The 19,742-nt window shown below is 33.1% G+C and overlaps 2 protein-coding genes across 2 annotated transcripts; both read right to left on the bottom strand.

The window, feature by feature from the left end:
• Positions 1 to 256: 256 nt before the first annotated feature.
• On the bottom strand, positions 257 to 2,849 carry LOC122597244 (F-box/FBD/LRR-repeat protein At1g13570-like). Its single transcript, XM_043769860.1, has 4 exons — positions 2,262 to 2,849; positions 1,240 to 1,350; positions 667 to 822; positions 257 to 565 (listed from the first exon to the last, which is right to left on the bottom strand). Exons 1-4 carry the CDS (start codon positions 2,847 to 2,849, stop codon positions 257 to 259), a joined length of 1,164 nt encoding a protein of 387 aa, XP_043625795.1.
• Positions 2,850 to 9,784: 6,935 nt separating this feature from the next.
• On the bottom strand, positions 9,785 to 13,232 carry LOC122596038 (1-aminocyclopropane-1-carboxylate synthase). Its single transcript, XM_043768540.1, has 4 exons — positions 12,992 to 13,232; positions 12,449 to 12,580; positions 12,180 to 12,340; positions 9,785 to 10,927 (listed from the first exon to the last, which is right to left on the bottom strand). Exons 1-4 carry the CDS (start codon positions 13,154 to 13,156, stop codon positions 9,895 to 9,897), a joined length of 1,491 nt encoding a protein of 496 aa, XP_043624475.1. The 5' UTR covers positions 13,157 to 13,232; the 3' UTR covers positions 9,785 to 9,894.
• Between the last annotated feature and the right edge of the window lie 6,510 nt (positions 13,233 to 19,742).

The raw sequence follows: 19,742 nt of genomic DNA, 5'->3' as shown, positions 1-19,742 counted from the left end.
TGTTGGACAGTACTCTTAACACAGATTAATATAGAACTTAACTATTACCTTCATATAATACATTGAGATTGCTAAAATCGATCTGAATTGAATAAGGCATTCAAAAAGCTCAACAATTAATATTTTCTCCCGGTTAAAAATAAAATAAAAATCCATAAACGGCCGTTCAAAAAAAAAAATCCATAAACTCCATATGTTACCATGCTTCTCAGTCTATAAACCATATAGTTGAGCAATGCTAACAAAATAATAGCCTTTAGTCCGAAGTTTTTGGGCGTTGAATGATCAATTCGGCTGAAGGTGATGCACGTGGAAATGGCTTCCATATCAAGTCTCTATACATCTCTACTTCTTGATCAACAGAAACATTTTCATCAAGCTCTACTAGTACTTTCTTCAGCGCAGATGAGTTGGCCATGATGAGCTTCATGAATTCCATCTCGATAGGTAAGTTACTGAAAGAATACATCCCCAATTCTTCAAGATTATCCAAGTTGAAGCCAGTGTGGTCTTGGAGACCAATATTAACAATAATATTATCCATGGGAATTGGTGGAGGATGTAACTACTCATAAGAATATATCATATTAGAAAGCATGTCACAAGTTAGAAAGATATGATCTAGCTATATATTGCCATTTACTCGTAATTCATTGCTTTAATTACCTTGAGCATAAGTTCCTTTAAATTTGGAGAGCTCTTGATTAACCAAAGAGTAGATGAAACCTCAACAGGATCCAGAAAGAACACACCCAAAAAGAGAATTTTGAGATGGACTAATGAAATTGGGAGTTTTTTTGGCATATTACCTGAAGCAAAATACTTCAACAATATATATATCAAGAGTTAGCATACATACTATTTGTTGGTGCAAACTCATGTGCCACATTAATAAATGCAAACAACAAATGCCTATATCTATAATACCTTATAAAACAAACTCAACCCCTTTCTTACTTAATTAAGATTTTGAAATACCTGAATTACCACTTAATTAAGATTTTGAAATACCTGAATTACCACTTAATTAAGATTTTGAAATACCTGAATTACCACCACAGATTCAACATTCATCCATTAAATGTACCCAAAATACCTCTAATTTCAAACCCTCTATATAGTACTTTTTTTTATAGCCTAATAATATGGTTTTATAGTACAACCATACAGTATTTGGACTTCTAATATGTTGGACATATATTGTATACTATTTTTATATAGAACTTAAATGTTACGTACCCAGAAATAATACTTTGAGAGTGCCAAAACCTTAATTGAAGGAAGAAGTTCGAAAAGCTCAACAAATGTGAACGTGTCTTCTCTTCTAAAATCCTCCTCTTGTAATCCGATCTGCATCAAGATATATAGATACATTTAATTAGTAAAATGTCTTCATTATTCAAAGGAGCTTAAGCAGGGCCGGCTCAAGCTTTTCGGGGGCTCTAAGCGGGACTAATATTGAGGCCCTTCTTTAAAAGTCTAACAACCATTTTTGTAATTCTACACGAGACATTTTGTAATTCTGTCAACGTAATCCACCACTAACATATTAAACCGCTAATTAAGTCTTTTATATATAAAGCTAATCTATTACTGATGTTTACTTGTGTCTTCTTCTTCGGTTGAAACCCAATCAAACCAATAAAATGCCTACCACCCACATATATACATATGCATATACAGATTTTTACGTATCATAAAAACTCCCATCAGAAATCAATAGAAACAAAAAATACCTAACAATCAAAATTCAAAACATATAAAATAAATAGTCAAAAAATTTCAAAATGCTTTATAATCAACAAGATACTTATTCATAAAATTACTAAAGTAAAAACAATAGATAATATATACATAATGATAATAGATAAAGACAAACAAAAACCTTCATATATATATTTTTATACTGTTAAGAAAAAAGACCTTCATATATACTCGGTAGTCGGTAGTATACAGATACATAATTTAATAGTAGAAGGGTTGTTAAGGAGAAAGGGAGGAATCGTCAAATCGAAAGTCTATTATTCCCAATTCCCAAATCTCAAACTTTCCTCTGAGGTTCATAAAAGGATGGAGAGCGGCCCATTACATTCTTTATTTCATAAGTCTAGACAATATGTTATAAAAGCCCATTACATTAAAATTTCGGGGCCTTACTAAATAGGTGGGGGCCTTAGGCACCTGCCTAGCCCACCATACCTATTGAGCCGGCACTGAGCTTAAGTCATAAACTTTACTTAATGAGGACCTAGCTAGCTTACCAAAAACAGTTCATCAACTCGCGGGCAAAGTGTTAGGAAATGTTTTAGCATCTTGGCGGAAATCACAGTATTGAAAAAACTTAGCCACCTCAGTGAAGGAAAGCCAGTAAAGTTTGGTGGAGGCTCGAAATCACAACGTACGAGCTCCAATTGTTCTAATCCTCCTAATGAGAAAAAGGAACAGGGCAGCTTGTAGTGGTTATTGGGTGATGAAGTACGGTTGAGTATGCTGACATTCTTCAATGTACTATTGCATCTTGAAACAACATAAGAAACGATTTGGTCGACTTTAGAAACCATCTCTAGTTCAATAGACAAAGTAAACCCCACTAGCGGACTTTTGTGTTGCAGCAAAACTTGATAGACGGTATCAAGTTTTTGGCTCATATTTTGTATGCCACTAGATGATGATCCTTCAAACATTTGGTCGTTAAATGTAAGTACCGGAATGCTCGCCCAACAATATCTCCACTTCCTTGACAAGATGCTCGTCTTCAATGCGTCTGGGATTGGCAGAAGAATTAGAATCTTTTCGGTTATGTTTTGAGGAAGGATGCTGATTCTATCCAAACCTTCTAAAGCTTCCATCTCTTAATTACTGACTTTGTCAGAGTTTGTTGGTTGATTAATTTCTTGATTGATTGAATAGATCGAATCAGCATCATGGGTCAATACATTTAAATTAAAAATTAAAAGAGGGCATAATGGGAATATCATTTTAAGAACGGAAGTCTAGGATTTGAAGATTAAACTTCCCGCTTTCCATTACCGATTCGAGAGGGGTTTAATGATTTAAATGTAGTGGAAATTTTCAAGTTTTTTTTGTGTTCGAATTTTTTTTGTTTTTGGCTGGTGAGTTAAAAGATCTTTTCCTTTTTAGTTAGATATTTCAGGATATTTTTTCTCTTAACTTATATAAAGTGGTTGTGAAATACTAAAAGTAGAAGAATGTAAAATATGAAGGTAAGGCTTTGTCGGTTTTTTTTTTAACGCTCTCTTTCCAGATTGATTCTTATACAACGGCCCAAGCGACCAGACTTAACATAAAGTTAGCCACTAGAGCCATTCTAAAAAGGAAGAAATTTGCACTACCTGGTGAAATAGGTTCTTTTATAATCGGAAACTTTGCAATGGGAGTAAAGCCCGATGAACCAATCTCAATAGTAAGCATTGTGCGGGCGCGGAGCTGAGCATCTTATATTCAATGGGAAAAAGCTTTTCCTCTGCGAGGCTAAGGTTACGAAGTAAGGTCAAGTGGTTAAGGAAAGCTCTGGTTAAGTTTCATCTCGATTGTACGATGAAACTGTGATGATGTCCCCTCGTATCATGTCTCCTCATTCTCCATTTGCTATATCACCATTGATTTGATCAAGCAAGAAACTAGAGGATCTTATTTGGATGCCCTTCTAATAAAAACAAAGATAATAACTTAACCAAAAGTTTTATGAACCACATTGGGTTTTTAACGTTTCATAAGCCAATTGGATTTCCATAAATTTCTGTTTTTTAATCCCAATTTCCAAAATTTATGTGAAAAAATTTTTGTACCTTTTTTTTTAAAAAAACAAAACATACAAATGATGTTTTGGTGCAAATTCATCACGGCTTGTTGCCACACTCATTGAAGTGTTTGTAATAATATTTGTACTTGGTATCCGTAATAATGTAATATTATGTGCAACATGTGTTATTGTTATACTAAAACCAAATAAAATAAAAGAAGCTTGTTTGTACAACATCATAGCAGTTTATTATATATTCATTCTATAATATCAACATAGATACAAATAAGTAATTCCAAAAAAAAAAACATAGAAAACAAATACTCCAAGATGTCCTTTAAAACAGAGAATTGAACAAACATGTGTATAATGAAGGTATGAGCGGTAACGTCCGTAGGGCGGTGGACAGAATCACAGAATATATATATAAAGTGAAATTGCCAAATGCCATGAAAATGACTTAAAATAGATTGGAAATCCCAAATAACTTATGGTAAACGTGAGGCAATGCTATTGCAATTTAACGCATATATCACATTTCAGGTAAAAGAGGATAGGATTTACTGTACAAAAAGTTGACTAGCTTTAGAGACTGGTTATAGACATTGAACCCAATAACAAATTCAACCATAGACCCGCCGGTTAGCTACATAAAAACTACTCCTTCCGTCCCAATTTAAATATCCAAGTTTGATGTCAAAGTCTTTCTCTCGCAACTTTGACCATTAATATTATTGTTTGTGTTTTATAATACTTGACGAAAGTTATATCATTATAAAATACATTGAAAACTTAATCGATTCATATATATTACATCAAATATTACATAATATAAATAGAATTCTAAACGGTCAAAGTTAATCATGAAAGACCGAAAATGTCAAACTATGACATTTAAATTGAGACGGAGGGAGTAGTCTTTTTTACTTTAAAAGTATGATGACCGATCTTCTTGTAACCAACCGATCTCCATGTCTCATTTAAGTTAAATAAAATTATTTCTTAAAAAATCAAGATTTTAAAGATTGCATATATTATTCATATTTTTTTATATGTGTGTAATAATATGAATGCATGAAGCTGAGTGTTTTTTTTTTTTTATAGTTTATTGCGTACGTAGATATGTGGGCCTGTTTCAGGATTTTGTAAATATATATCCAAAGAATAAAGAAAGATAAAATATTTACCGTCGTTGTATATTGCAAACGGTAAAAATTCAACCTGATCGCGATCCGTTTATGCACTTAATCCATTGCTCAACCGCTAGCTAATAAGGTTTGGGCCCTTGTTAAAAAAACTATTTGGGTCACCCACCCGCGGCCCTTGGCTGTTGTGGATTATGTCAACTACCTCTTTAAATGGGCCTCTTTCCTTCATTTCCAAAAAGACCCTACCACACCATCACGGTACCACTTGGTGACTTGGTGCGATCAAAAACGGAACTGAAGTTTGTTTCGATAACATAGAGCAGTTGGTTCTTATGTACGTGGGTTGATTCATAAACTTTATAAATCAATTATTAAATTTATCTTCTTTTCTTTCCCAAAAGTTATTGACTAACCAATTACTATAAAGAAATACTATGATTGCGCTAGATGATCATTTGTTATATGGGGAAAGTGAAGGTGAGATTGTCTAACACTCAACTTAGGTAAAAAACTCTTACATCTTATTTTTTTTATTCCATAAAGTTCATCGGGTCACATTTATTGAATATACAAAAAATATTTAGAAATAGTATTTGAAAGGTTTTTCACCTAATTTGGGTGTATAACAACACACCCTTCATTTTTCCCTTATATTGAATATATTAACTAATTCTAGTGCGAATATGGAATCAACGAAATAGACTAACACTTCAAAATTACTCGTGGATTGCTATAATACATATATTCAAACATATATGCATTAATAATCTCATTAGCGTTTGACTTTTCTACATTGGAAAATTTTGCCAAAAATATTCATGTCTTATACGAATAGTACGTGGTTGATTCTTATATTGTCATAAATAGAATAACTATTTAATTGGCTTTACTCTGTCGATCAGTTTGAAAATAAATCGATCGAACAATTTACAAAGACCTTATTCATAAGCATAAAAATTAAAGGTGTTTGAATTTCGGCCCACGTGACTTACCAAACCACATGTAGAAGATTTCCTCGAAGCTTCTACATTAGCGTACGTGCAATTGAATTTTCCTTGCAAAGATCGTAGCATATATAAAAGTTCCTTTTCTGCCAACCTTAAATCAACATCTATACCTTTAATTTTTTATACCTTTAATTTTTATTTTTATATATTGAAAATATGATTATTCTTTTTCAAGGACATTGATTTGTTACCTTTTACCATGCATGACTTATTTTACTTTTACATACATATATAGTCCTAAAATGACAATGGTCAATACTACTTTTCAATCCTTACTAATTTGATGGTGTTTTTGTAGTTTGAATACGAGTATAATAATTAGATTTTTCTTAACTTTTGTGGCATTTATAAACTTGTCTGCGCATGCAGCTGGTCTTGCGCTAAAGGTTGCAAGGTATATTTGCTAATATCTCTACCAAATCCAGCTTTTAGGCTACGTATCAAAGACAATAATTTAGGTTTTTGATTTAAACTCACGATCTATACATAGTATCCATCGGTCGCCAGTTCATGTCGAGTCGCACAAACATCAGATCAAACTAGTGTTCGAACTACGTTAGTGTGACTGGTATTAATCATCTATCATTTTCTGATATTATAATTGACAATAACTAAAATCCCTATGTCTAGTAATATATATATGTAAGGACCCAGACCTTTTTAATTAAAATCGAATAATATTTTTTTTCAGTACCCACTGCGGCACAATGAGGCAAAACACCTCCACTGCGGCGCAGTAGAAAAACTCGGCAACAATTTATCAAATGCCCACTGTGGCGCAGTGAGTTAGGAAGGATTCCCACTGCGGCGCAGTGGGACTACCTGCAGAAAAGCTTTGATCAAAACCTCATTTTTTTTCCTGCACTTTGACTCAAAAATAGGTTCAACCAAATACCATTTCACTTCAAAACCTTTCAAAGACTAAACCAAAAGTATTCAAGACATATAAAAACATCATTACATTAAGATTTGCCATTTATACAAGATTTACAATCCACATTGATCAACAAGTGGGTCAATTACCCAACTTGGATAATTTGTCAAGTCATTCACAAATTTTATCAAAAGCTTACATATTCATCGCAACCACCAAATTTCCAGAATTTTACCAAAATTAAATTAACCAAAAGGAATTGTATCAAGAGCCAACATGTACCAAGGGATCAACTACCCAAGTTACCTAAAATGCCAACCTCGAGATGGCAAGAACTTCCAACTTGAACTTCACTCAATCACTTCTTTGTTCTTGCTGCTATCAACACCTATAAGAGAGTTAAACAACTAAAAGGTAAGTTACGCTTAGTGAATGCATACACATGCAATCATAATCATGTTACCTTAACCTTGTGCATCAAGCACCACATAAAGCCTAGCAAGCTAGGCATTTCCTTCATAACAAACACCACACATACATTTTCAACATGGTCATGGATAAATTTGGCTAGCTGGAATTTACCCACCTACTAGCTCTTACAAACAACATGACTAGCAAGAATTTACCCACCTACTAGTTCTTACAACAATCAACTATGGGTCATAGGAATTTACCCACCTATGACCTCTAATAACAAGAATATGATTATATGTATATACACTCACCTCAAACTTGGCTACTTGGCACTACGAGGCTAATAGGTTCAACAAATTATTCATCACCACCTATACACAAATCAATACATAAACATTCTATGAGTTCTATAAACTCAACTTTCTTACAAGCATCTACTTGCATTCATCCATTTTAATATTGTGGTGTTTGGCTACTCAAAACCTTTTCAACAATTCCAAATTTCTCATAATAAAACTTTATTTCATAAGTACTAGCCAAACACTACAAAGTATGAGATTCTTGCTATGGGGGATTTTCATCATTAACATTCTCATGAAATCAAACTATCCATTTCTCGATCAATTTTATTAGGGTTTACTTGAAAATCCCAAATAACAAAACCTCCAAATTTTCTAAGAATATGAACCCTAATTTTTCAATAACAAATAAAACTAGGGTTATGAAAGTCAATACCTCAGAATGGAGAGACAAGAGATTAAAGGTTTTTAATCACAATTCTTCCCCTTTTTCTTCCTAGAATTTTCGGCTACCACCACCTCCACACAAACCCTCAATTTAAATTTCTAATTCAAATGGAGATGATTTTAGTTATTGTCCAAGGATTTCAACTCTTTAATTTGAAATTTGAAGATTGAATTGCATGGATTTAGGGGAAGAATTCGAGAACTAAGATAGTTAGAAAAGAAGTGAAATTTGGGTGGGAAGAATGAATCATAAGAAGTGTTTGGCTGGCTTCTCTCCTTGCTAGCCACGTCCCATATCTGATTTTGTGGGTATAACACCCACTAGTCACTAAAGTTTCAACTAAATTAACCCCTTAACTCAAAATAAAATACAAGGAATTTAATTTAACGTCAAAACTACAAAAAAGGTTAATTTTCTATTACCTTAAAATATTGGGATATTACAATATAATGGGCGTATTACTCTTAAAGACATACTATAACTACAACAAATATGTCATTTCCTCACACTTGTTTTTTTTTCAAGCTTTTAAAAAGTGTGAAATTTTTTGTTAATTTAGTCACATTTAAAAGTGTGTAGAAATAATTTTACATTTAAAAGTGTGAAGAAATTTACAAAATATAATATTTACACACTTGTAAATGTGGAAATGAAAAATCCACACTTTCAAGTGTGTACAAATATATCAATTGTTCACACTTAGAAGTGTGAAATTTAATTTGTAACACATATTTTCTTCACACATAGAGAGTATAAAAAAATTATGTGTTATAAATTAACTTTCACTCTTTTAAATATGCAAATATTTGACAATTGTTCACACTTTTAAGTGTTAGCATTTTGTTTATACATTAATAAGTGTGAAAAAATTATAACTCTTAAAACTTATTTACACTTTTAAATGTAATTTTTTCCACACATTTTTATATGTGATTAAATTCATAAATTTTTTCACACTTTTTATAACCAAGTGTAAATAAAATAATAATTTTTTGTAGTGTATAGGGTTTTTCATTAAATGATTAGAACTATGAGGACTAATGTTACACACATTAAACACCAGAATGATTAAATGTGTAAATACTCATTATAAATAAAGAGCAATTAACCCTAACTTAAGGTTAATGGAAGAATAAATAATCACACATAACACACCTAAATCCCTCCTTAAATTCGTGGGTCTTTCTCATCAGATTCGTGCATCATGTTACAGTCGAATCATCATCCCATTATTACTCAATTATCTTGTTTTTGAGAATCCAAAATCAATAGCAATTATGTTTATTGCTCTTACAGGTTCCACATAACGATTGGAGATATTTTATCACTCGAATCGAATCATGTTTATTCAAACAACTACAATCTCAAGCAGAGTAAATATTAATGTTTTGGTCGTATCCAAGCTAATTGTTTTATGCGTTGACTAATAAAAGTCTTATTTCCAAATCATAAAACATGTCTACTTAATTTTTACATATATGATTATATATTTCATTGCTTTAGCTAAATTTACATAAAACATACTTCTACATCTACATATATGTGTATGTAAAATAATTGTATTTAATTTGTGATCGTCTGCATGTTCCAAATTAGATTCTCGCAACATAACTTTATAAACTTCCAAATAAGATTTTATTACATTGATCGAATAATCGTGGCTGTCGTTATAAATGACTTTATAAACAGATCATATGTACGTTCGTACATGACTGTAAAAATATGATAAACCTTAACATATGTTGAAATTAAAAAGTTCATCAATTGTTATATACTTACAATTGATTAACAACCATATGTTATATATATATACACATGGTTCTCATACACACAACACATTGTTAAAAATACTTGTTGCAATACTAATCCATAATAATTTGTAACCAATTCTCTTATTTATTCACCTTCATATAAGTCATCATCAATCTAGGTAGTAGCATGTTAAGTCCTTGCTTGAACCAATGGAGATCGAGCGAACGGAGAATGTGGAGACATAGTACGAGGTGATAACATTAACGTAGTTTCATCGTAGAACCGGGATGAAAAACTAAGTCGAAGATTCTTTTGCATAGGTTTGCTTCTCTTTTTCGGCGGTGTCATGATATCGTTCTCTTTCCCCTTCTTAACAAAATCATGAATCCTATCAAGTGCAACCTCAACCGTTTCATCGTCCATATTTGCAAAGCAAACCCTAAACCACCCGGGTTCAGCACATTGGAATGAAGAACCCGGGGATACATTGAGTTTAACATCGTTCACGATCATTTTCCATAGCACCATTTCTTCATCATATGTAGGAGCCTTTAAAAGCCTACGTAAATCCATCCAAACAAATAGCCCTGCGTTACTTTTTAAGCAACTAATCCCTTCTTTTTCAAGCCCTTGAGTGAAAACTTTGTGACGCTTAGATAACCTTCTTGAATTTTCTCTCACAAAACTTTCAACAAACACTTCATCAGAGAGGATTGAAGCGAGAAAATATTGAGTTTGTGATGAAATCAACCCAAAACTCGACATCTTTCGTGCACAACTCACAACATTGTCATTATACGAGTACATAATGCCAACACGGAACCCTGGGAGCCCCATATCCTTTGACAAGCTATATAGAATGTGAACTAGCTTACGGTTTATCCCATTCGTCGGATCATGCTCCATTTCTTGCAAGACTTCAGAAATCGAGATAAAGTCTGGTGTGTTGAAGATAGTGGCTGCATAAATTTCATCACAAACAAGATGGATGTTCTTTTCATTGATGAATCTTAGTAAGGTTTTTAGTGTTTCTTTATCCATGGTCGTGCCAAGAGGATTGGATGGATTCGCTATGATCAGGCCCTTGATTTTTATGTTGGCTTTAATTGCGCTTTCGTAGGCACATTCTAGTGCTACTTGGGTGATCCTGAAATCGTTGGTACTATTGCATATGATTGGAACTAATTTCAATCCAGTTCTCCATCGTAGGTCTCTGTCAAATCTGAAATGCAACACCATAAGTAAATAAGCTATACCAACAAAGTAAATATGTAAGTTTTAGCTTCGATTTTGAATGAAAGAAAAATATTTCAAAGTGTTTGAAATGTACTAAATAATATGTGTGTTTTATGCAAGGAATTGAAGTATTGAACATGTAAGGATCAAAAGCAAAACCATGCATTTTTGCAAAACATTGTTAAGTTCCTATAATCCAATTAAGATATATATATATATATATATATATAATATATATATATATATTTTTATTTCATTTATATGTTGTATATATGTTTAGGTAGTCGTAACATGTTAAATAGCTATGTTATCTAAATATACTTTAAAGTCGTACTATATATTATGAAAGAGATTATGACATCAAAGTGTAACCAATTATGACCAAATGGTTATATAATGTAGTGACCTTTTAAAAATAAAAGGTTATTACATCAGATAGCCATTTTAAAAGATCACTACATTACATAACCATTTGGTCATAGTTGGTTACACTTCGGTGCCATAATCCCATTATGAAAAGCAAATAAATGAACTGATTTTGAATATATTTTTTTTTATTAGTTTTTTTCGTATATGAGAACCAGCTATGAGATATATATATTTATTATGGTCAAATGGGAACCTTTGACTTATAATCTATCATTTGACTCATCATGTCAAAATCAATGTTTTAATGTTCAATTTTTAGAATTCTCTGAATAGTTGAGGTTGACCAAGTCAATAGTTAGCTAACAATGTGTAGTTGGTCTAATCCAAAACGGCAAACTAAATTGACATCTCTGGTTTAAGCGAATGATTAAGTAGCAATCTATATCCAAGATTTATCACGTGACATGGATTTTGATATGATGCGTGTATACACATATAAACTTCCCTAACATGCATGATACAAATAAATAAGTATACTTATGCGTAACAAATTAAGGGATTAATATAGAAATAGATAAATACATATACGAGCATAGTACTCACGCAATGCGGCGACGGTGGTGGGGAAGGCGGTCCGGTGGCGGCGGTGATAGGGTTTTACTTTGCTAGAGATGAAAATAATTGAAGGGCATAGTTGGTATATCACATGAGAGGGTGCTTAGTAAGGAAGATTATTTAAGGGCATTTTTGTTTTATCATGTTCTTAATTAAGTTAAAGGGAGGAACTCAGTTTCTTTTATAAGGTATTATAGAGATAACACTGTATATATATAAATTAATTTTATAACTTGAGATGCATATATACTTACGCTGGATAATATGGAGTCGGGATAAGAAATGCGTCACCGGGATCTGCCAAGCAAAACATCAAAGATTCACTAGCTCCGGTTGCTCCACCACCCATCACTATGCGATCCGGATCAAATGCAACCCTATTTCCTCTTGCTTTCCCCATAAAGTTTGCGATTGCCTAAGTAGTAAAGAAATATATAAATAATTATGAGTTAAATTAGAAATAAAATGCAAATATTTATTGAAATATTAACCAGTCTTAATTAACTCATTCCATGATAATAACCTTTCGGAACTCGTATAATCCATGATAATCTTGAAAGTTTGCTATATCTTTAAATTGGTTAACTCCAGCGTTAGTACATATAGAGGATTTAGGGTTCTTCACAATCCATTCCTCGATTAGATCGTGCGAAAGCTGCATGAACAAATGGGTTAATTATTTTCTGACTTCATATAACGTATTCTAAAGTTCAGTGCACTATAAATAATATTATAATTATTTACATTTTTAGTTAGCGTGAACAAATTATAAGAATTTGTCACCTACCCTTAGTGTAGAGAATTGTGGTGTAGCAAATTAAATAGAAATTAAATTTCACACTTAAAACGGTAGATTTTTAAAAGTTCACACTTTTTAACGTATAAAATTTTTACACACTTTTAGTTCACTTTAGTTTCACACACATAAACTTTTATAATCTTTTCACGCTAACTGAAAATGTGAAAAATTATAATATTATTTGTACTTAGTGTCACCTTTAGTAATAATGTTCAAGTAGCTAGCTAGTAATAAAATGATGAAGAATACCATGCATACTATAGGTACCTGATTTTCTGCTAGGCCCATTTGAATAACGCCATTGGGATTTTCAGTTAAATGGAAAGGATCTTGATCATAAGCTTTCCACCCATCAAAGTAAGGTGAATTCTCCCCATGTTGATCACTTGTTGCAATTTTTGACAAAAGGGCATGGTTTTCTCTCAACGCCATATATATAGTGTATTTTGTTTTGTGTGTTTGTAAGAATCCTTCTAATGGGAATATTTCTCAAGATATTAAGTAATTAACTTGGTTATTTCACAAGACAATGAAGAAAACGTATATAGAAGATATATATATATAGGCATTCATAAGCATGTAGATGTTGAGTGTTGGCTCTGATACTTGCGTGGAAAGGGTGTGTGGAATATACAAGAAAAAAAAAGTGATTCAACTTTTCAAATTGAGTTTATCGTAATTGCTTGCGTGTGCAAATCTTGTACACATTAAAAGAAAAAAAGATTTTAGTAAAATTTAACATACTATATAATCGATCACTTCTTTAATTTTGTATTAATTTCAACGTACAATTATAAGTAAGGTATTTTTGTATTTTGCAATAGCGGGAACATTTATTAATACGAAAAGTAAGAAAAGTATGTATGTGTATATGGAGAAGATTTGTGGGGTTAGTTGTAGTATATAGATGACTTTAGACTTGTGACTTGTCAAGTTGTCATACGTAGTATATATTTTAGCAATAATATTAATTACAAGTGTAAGCATATGGGCTGCTTGGTCCTAGATACTCGATCTGCTGGTTAGGTGTGTCCCATTTTCTTTCCGCCCCTGACACAAGGCATAGACCATACATCATGCGTCCTTCATATAAAGTCAATCAAAAATAATTAAAACACTTTGTTATCTGTTGGTCTTTTATCTAGCCCGGTGATAGACCTTGACTTCATAAAAAAATTTTAAAAAAAAAAAAACTACCCTCCACCGTTTTCGGCAGATTTTAGGTCTCAAGATTTTTTAAAAAATATGTTCTCAAAATAAGACTCCTATTTATCTTTGTAAATATATTTGACTTACAAATATAAACGATGATCGATGATAAAAGCTGCTCTCATATATTTTTAACGTTTATACACACACATTATGGAGTGCAAGCTCGGTGATATACCAATGTGATAATAGGCGGTCCAATTGCACACATAACCTATAACATAAAGAAGGAATTTTAAATTTTTACTTAAGAACAATCATTATGTAAAGGTCATGCTATATAGGAACACCTCAATTCATCATAAACACCCAAACTACACCTTCCATAAACACCCAAACTACACCTTCTATATATGGGAAGTATTCATTGATACTTTCCGTATGACATTTTGCTTTTTTCTGGTCAAAACAGGTGTACTTCATATATAAAAAAGCATATTCGCGTAGGGTGGGTTATTTTAGGGACATTTTAAATTAGGGATCATTAGAGACAAGTAACTTACACGTGTAAGTTGTAACTTACATATGTATAAGTCGTGGTGGCGGTGGTTGCCGTAGCCAGAGGATCATAGTGGTGATTGGAGATGGTGGCGGCGATGGTGGTGGTGGTGGTGGTGGTGGTGGTGGTGGTGGTGGTGATGGTGGTTGTATAACTTACACATGTGTAAGTTGTAACTTACACATGTATAATTCGTCGTGGTGGTCGGAGAATCGGAAATGATGGTGGTGGTAGTGGTCGAGATAGTGAAAAATGAATGATTGGGAAATGTTCCTGATGTCTCTAATTTAAAAGTGTCCCTAAATTAAGTTTTCTCTACTCGTGTATAATGCATGTTTATCACTACAAGAAAAATGTTCTTTAGTGACGACTAAAATTTGGTCAATAATAACCTCATTTAGTTACCATTAAGAAAAAGTAGTCACTAAATTTGGCCACTAAACAAAATTAGTGGCCAAAAAATAACATTTTTTGGTCTCTAAACAAAATTAGTCACGGACATTTAGTGACGAAGAGTGACAAAAAGTGACCACTCAAAATTTGGTCACTAATTTATCATAATGACCAAATTTTCGTCACTAATTTTATTTAGTGACCAAATTTTCGTCACTATGATAAATTAGTTACCAAATTTTAAGTCGTCACTTTTCGTCACTAAAGGTCCGTGACTAATTTTGTTTAGAGACCAAAAAATGTTATTTTTTGGCCATTAATTTTGTTTAGTGACCACTTTTTCTTAATGGTAACTAAATAGGGCTATTAGTGACCAAATTTTAGTCGTCACTAAGCAAAGTGGTCACTAATTATCATTTTTCTTGTAATGTTTATGACGAATTCGTGGGTTTGTAAAGACGTTCCGTTATGTAATCTTTAATCCAAAACGTCCATAAAACGTTGGTTGGTCATAAAAGCTTTTGTCAAGCATTATTAACTTTAATACACACATTATGAAGCTAGTGCAAGCCAGTTTATACACATATGGAGATAGCCCAACTGTAATGAACTCGCAACATATTTATAAGACACCAAACTTCATAACACAATACATCATTTATCTTTACATTAATAACACACTGCCATCACCGCCATCACCTTGATCACACCGTCACATCACGTGAGCATAAATCTAGTTATGCATAATACTTAAAAATCCAAGTCCAAAAATAAAAAGAATTTTGAGCCCAAAATAAATCCTGTTCTCCAAAATAAAATTAAAAAAATACATATTTGTAGGTTCAAATTGAACGTGTTTGATCAATTCGAAATGTGTTTAATTACTTGTATTTTGCTGAAACGAGCGAGAACAGGGGTATATATCTTGCTAAGTTGCTAGTCTCCGGGTTTTATTAATACAGTACGTACCGTTGCTTAATTAATAAAAAAGGGCATTGCTTTTAATTATTAATATTAATGTATACCAATCCTGAATTCTTTGTCTCGTAAATACTCATATACATACATGTGATATATGAATTCCATATATCACCACAAACAAAACAACTATTCACGTACAACATGTTTTTTCTCATTTGGTTATCGTTGCTTTACTTGCTTTCAAACTCGAACACAGCACATGCTAACGTGTTATAAGATTAATCAATTGTACAAATTATGTTGACGTGGATGCAACCTGGTTAACCGAAAATAAACACCTAACTTAAAGGTAACAATAATGAGAAATGGATCGATTAAGAAGTGAGACATGTATGAACTGATGTAACATTGGGAGCATATGTTTCATATTTTCATACACTAATTATAGTTTCAATGTTGAGGTTTGAAGACATATATAAAAACCGACCTTTCTATAAATAGTTTCCTATCATTTCATTTGTAGCTTTTTATCCTGACATGCATTATTGATAGATTTTAAACAATTCATATACTCGATATCAAAAGTCCGGCCTTTTGAATCACAGAAACTTAGAAAGAGCGACATAGCGAGATTAATCGGTGGACAATCCACATGTTGAGTTAGCTACTAATTGTAATTAAGGTTAAATCATGCATAGACCCACTGACGACCCACATGAACAAAAAGCTTAAGTTATATTTCATTTTTGGGATTTGCTAACTAATGTCCTATGTGGAGTCAAGGATTCGTTGACCAGACGTTGTCGTTGATGTGAGTTCATCAGCGAACCATCAGCGATCCCAGTGACTCTTGACCAACAATTCATTCTTTTCCTAATTGTTTGTCAATGCGGGAAGAAATCAAACCAAAAAAAAGACAAGAGTTACATGATGCTAGCTACAACTCTTTTTTTCCTTGTATGGTATGAAGGCACTTAAAAATAAAAGAGTGTTTGTTTTCATATCCAATTTGGTTAACAAGACAAAGAGCGTCTGTTGCAACTACTGGACCAATGGGATATCAACAACCACAATCACATCAACATCATTGGTGCATCAACATCAAGACCAATGATGTTGTCTTATCTCTTTCCCTATATAGGGCAACACATTGCCTAACAATTTGGTGCGTTTGTCCACAAAGTGTTTGTCACATAAAATTTGTTGTAAACTAACATTGTCTTTCATCTTACATTTTGTAAACATTGTTAAAGCTTGTAGTGTATCTAAACAATTGTAATTTTCATTTAAATACTTGTAAGTCAAGTTGTAAGATCGACCATGTATTCACTATTAAATCAATGATATATATGATTAAACTTGTATATATTGTGTTCGTTCTTAACTCTTGTTATATACTGCTATTACTTTCTGTTACTACTTGTTTTGTTAATTAGTTTAACAACATAAGATAAACTTGTGCATGTGAACTGTCATTGGACATTGGTTAGTGCACATTAAATGAATTAGGAGTTTCTTTAAAAAAATCAATGAAAGTAGTTAATCATTGTTAAATTAATCTAAAAATGCAATTAATATTTTTAATACTAGTAATTAAATCAACTTAATTTGTATCATTTTAGAAAAGATTATAAACATTTATTTCTTTTATGAAAAATGATAATGACAGCCCTAAGGGTTGTCATTAACAACGTATTAAATACATAAAAATTACTAGTATTTTATATATCAATAACGGTCTCACTGAATTTTCGCAAAAAAAAATCAATGCCTGCGAGCATTTATTATCTTTTGTTTTTATTTTTCTATGTATACATGGCAGTCGTCTTGCTATAAACATGATTGTGTGATTGATATATTTACTGATAAAAGAGTGTGTTGTCGCATGGTTTTATGACATGAGTTTGACTATTTTTATAACAATAGTCAACAATAACTTAAACATGCGGAAATGAAAATTACAGAATTGGACAAGCTTGCAGTCAACGTACTTCAGGCAATGCTAGCTGTAACACCACCAATAAAGTAAGTTTTTACGAATTATGTGATCCGGCCAATACCGAATGACATAAGAAATAGGCATCTGCTCATTTGAAATATTTGACATATAGAACTCATTTTTTGATGATATAAATTGCTGTAAGCATAATTATAATTTTGGAGTGTGAGGGACGGAGCTTCGTAAAGTTGGATATTGCTCAATGGCTCATCTTGAAAGTTTTAACAGGACGGTGGTATAATATTAGCTTTTTTTTTTGAAAATTAACTTTTATTCACAAACTGCCTACATCATCGAGTCGTGATGAGGCCCCTTACAAGTAATATTTATATCAACTTGAAATTACACCAACTTCTCATTCTGAGCCAACCATAAGCACCAACACGTGGTGAAGATAATACCTTGTAATCCTGAAGCCAATCTTTTCTCCAACCTAGCATTAGAGTGCACTTCGAACAGGTCTTTAACGGTGAACAAGAATATAGGTTGGATGCCACACCAAGATGAAACCTTCTGCCAAATTTCTATACTAACTTCACAAGAACAGAAAAGGTGATTGACGTCCTCCTCCTCCTTCTCACACAAGGCACAAAGAAGCGAATTACATTTTTTAGGAAATACGTTCCAAGCCAATCCTCCACATAAGGATATTACATTTTTTAGGAGCCCATTTAGACCAAGAAAACACGAATCTGTTGTTACTATCTATTCCGCCCCTTAACCAATTTTTCACGCCTTTTACACTGAAGCTGGTATTCTTCCCCCCAATCCACTCCCAATTATCTTTCCTTCCTGACATTCCTTTACCTTCAAGTAAACAATCCAAGGCGTATCCCCCATTATCGGGGATATGAGCCAGCAGCTCCCTGGTCCTATCCCCCCAAACCGGGTGAACCCATTTATAATTGAATCAAAATTCTCGAACACTAAACACTTCTTATCCTTTTCTTTTTTAAATAATACTGGAAAAACTTCTTTCAATGGTTCATTGCAGATCCAAGTATCGAGCCAGAACCTAATGTTTCTACCATCTTCACATTTACCTTTAACCAAAGAATTGAGACTGAGACCCGCCACCTTGACCTTACTTATCGATCTGACAATGGATCTCCACACTCCCGGAATCGCTTTGTTACTAGGCAGGGGCTCCCAGCATCTTTTAGTATCGTGGATAGCTTCAATGACTTTCCTCCAAAGCCCCTCATGATCAGTTTTGTACCTCCACAACCACTTGACAAGGAGCGCCAGGTTACAATCCGTCTTTCTACTTAACCTCAACCCTCCCATAGAAACAAGAGTAGTCACTTTGTCCCACACCACCCAATGGATCTTATGTTTTTCTTCCGACCCACCCCATAGAAACCGTCTAATTATCCTCTCCAACTCTTCTATCACCTTGGCAGGTGCTTTAAACATGGAAAGATAATAAGTCGGGAGACTTTCAAGGACCGCCTTAATTACCGTAACTCTCCCTCCCATGGATAAACACGAAGCTTTCCAGTGTGATAGTCTTTTTTTGAAGATATCGAACAGGAAGTCCGAGTTGGAGATCCTGTTCATGTTTGCTCCGATTCGAATTCACAAACTGGGTGAAAGGAAAAGAACCCATTTTGCAAAACACCACATCAGCCATCCTTCTGACCTCTTCTTCATCGACCCCGATCCCATACAGTTGAGACTTTGCCAAATTGATCTTCAAATCTGAGCAGATGTGAAAACTGCGAATAATCCTTGCTAAATTCTTTACGTTTTCACGGGACCAATCACCCATGAAGATGCAATCATCTGCATACAATAAGTGGGAAAGAAAGGGTCCCTGGTTAGGAAGCGACACCCCATTGTAAAATCCCCATTGGGAAAGAAAGGGTCCTAGTTGGAGATCCTGTAAAATCCAAGTATCGAGCCTTTTACACTGAAGCTGGTATTCTTCCCCCCAATCCACTCCCAATTATCTTTCCTTCCTGACATTCCTTTACCTTCAAGTAAACAATCCAAGG

Source organism: Erigeron canadensis, chromosome 4 (assembly GCF_010389155.1).
Source record: "Erigeron canadensis isolate Cc75 chromosome 4, C_canadensis_v1, whole genome shotgun sequence".
Lineage (NCBI taxonomy): Eukaryota > Viridiplantae > Streptophyta > Magnoliopsida > Asterales > Asteraceae > Erigeron > Erigeron canadensis.
This window is presented reverse-complemented; position numbering and strand designations above follow the sequence as displayed.

Excerpts from the sequence above, each read along its gene's own strand:
- LOC122597244 (XM_043769860.1), bottom strand. The coding sequence starts at position 2,849 with ATGGAAGCTTTAGAAGGTTTGGATAGAATCAGCATCCTTCCTCAAAAC. Across the intron at positions 823-1,239 it reads TCTCAAAGTATTATTTCTGG|TATTTTGCTTCAGGTAATAT; the intron begins GTACGTAACATT and ends ATATTGTTGAAG. Across the intron at positions 566-666 it reads TAAAGGAACTTATGCTCAAG|TTACATCCTCCACCAATTCC; the intron begins GTAATTAAAGCA and ends TCTTATGAGTAG.
- LOC122596038 (XM_043768540.1), bottom strand. The coding sequence starts at position 13,156 with ATGGCGTTGAGAGAAAACCATGCCCTTTTGTCAAAAATTGCAACAAGT. Across the intron at positions 12,581-12,991 it reads TGGGCCTAGCAGAAAATCAG|CTTTCGCACGATCTAATCGA; the intron begins GTACCTATAGTA and ends TTGTTCATGCAG. Across the intron at positions 12,341-12,448 it reads GATTATACGAGTTCCGAAAG|GCAATCGCAAACTTTATGGG; the intron begins GTTATTATCATG and ends TTTACTACTTAG.